Source organism: Plectropomus leopardus, unplaced genomic scaffold (genome assembly GCF_008729295.1).
Source record: "Plectropomus leopardus isolate mb unplaced genomic scaffold, YSFRI_Pleo_2.0 unplaced_scaffold19378, whole genome shotgun sequence".
NCBI lineage: Eukaryota > Metazoa > Chordata > Actinopteri > Perciformes > Serranidae > Plectropomus > Plectropomus leopardus.
In genome coordinates, this window is record NW_024620916.1 from 1 (window position 1) to 1588 (window position 1588).

Consider the following 1588-nt stretch of genomic DNA (forward strand, 5'->3'; position numbering starts at 1 on the left):
ATCATTACAGCCTGGGATTTGACATGCATTTTCTCCATATGCCAGATGTGGTAAAAAATGACATCATCAGGTGGAAAATAAAAATAAAAATAAAATAAAATGCAATGATTTTCTATAGAAAAAACAGAAAAAAACATATATTTTGTTCATTTTCATCACTTTTTTGGTCATTTTCTGGTTTGTTTCTTTCTCTTATTTTCAATTATTTTCAGGTTTTATAGATAGTTTTTTTTGTGAATTTCTGAGCTATGTCTTGTTAAGTTGTTTGTGACCTTCTCCTGATGTTTTTTAAAGACATCAAACCAATTTGATCAGGTTTCAAGCAGTTAAAGTAATAATGCCTCCTTAAAACTTAAAAAGGACGGATGGGACGGAGCAGAGCGACATGAAGACGGCAGAGGAGATCCGATCGGAGGCAGAGTACCAGCTGAAGGTGTGGAAAGGTTTCTTGATCTGTATTCCTTACGCAGCGAGTATCGGAGGGACAGCCACACTGACAGGCACCGCACCCAACCTCATCCTGATTGGACAGCTGAAAAGGTAACTTGCAACATTGACACATTTTAAAAAATCATTTAAATCATTAAAAAAAATCCTTCCTCAGCAGTTTGTCAAAAATGTACTTCTGCTTTACAGCTACTTTCCAGACTGCGACCTCATCAATTTTGGCTCTTGGTTTGCATTTGCCTTCCCGCTCATGCTTCTCTTCCTGTTTTTGGGATGGGTTTGGATCGCGTTTCTCCATGGAGGTTTGAATATGCGGTAATGATGTCAGATGATTACAGGTTTCAAAAACCTAATGCAATCATGTAAAAGTCGTATTTGTACTGATATCCTTACAATTTATATCCAAGACAAGAAAGACCAAATGTCATAATGGTTTTATGTTTTTATGCAAGAAAATGCTGATAAATATACACTCATAATACTGTTTTTTTTTCTAGTCCTAAATATTGAGTTATGTTCTTCTCTCATTTCCTTTCCTGTTAAAATGAGTCAGTTACGTTTTGAATTTATGCAGATTGTGCTTCACGAAACATGACCAGAGAGCCCAGGCAGAGGCCAGAGCAAAGGCGCTAATAGAGGAAGACTACAGAAAACTCGGGCCCATAAAGTGAGGACTCGTGTATGTCTTTAAATCTTATGCAATACAGGATGATGTTAATATTTTTAATAACATAGTCTTTTCACTGACTTCAACTTCAATTTCAGCTTTGCAGAGGGAGCTATCTCTTTCTTTTTTATTTTGTTTGCCGTTCTGCTCTTCACAAGAGATCCCAAATTTGTCCCTGGCTGGTCTGTGTTTTTTAAAAAGGGGTAAGAGAGGCAAATCATTTGATGAAAACACAAATAATACCTCTGTGCTGTTTGGAAATTTTCCCAGAATCCATGTTCTGAGACAGCTGTTAATTATCCATCTCTGTTAATGATCCCCTCCTCACTGTCTTGCAGGTACGTGTCAGACGCAGTCACTGGTGTGATCATTGTGTCCATATTGTTCTTCTTCCCCTCGCAGAAACCTTCTCTGAGCTGGTGGTTCGACCCTCAAGGTCAGTGAGCCCTGAGCCCTCTGAAACTTGGATCAATC

The 1588-nt window shown here is 38.1% G+C and overlaps 1 protein-coding gene across 1 annotated transcript; it reads left to right on the forward strand.

The window, feature by feature from the left end:
* Nucleotides 1-380: 380 nt before the first annotated feature.
* LOC121965284 (solute carrier family 13 member 3-like) lies at nt 381-1550 on the forward strand (the record flags this gene model as incomplete). The annotated part of the gene is made up of 5 exons (XM_042515439.1): nt 381-540; nt 637-762; nt 1022-1114; nt 1213-1317; nt 1453-1550. Coding segments are annotated over exons 1-5 (577 nt in total), but the record flags the coding sequence as incomplete, so codon positions are not given.
* Between the last annotated feature and the right edge of the window lie 38 nt (nt 1551-1588).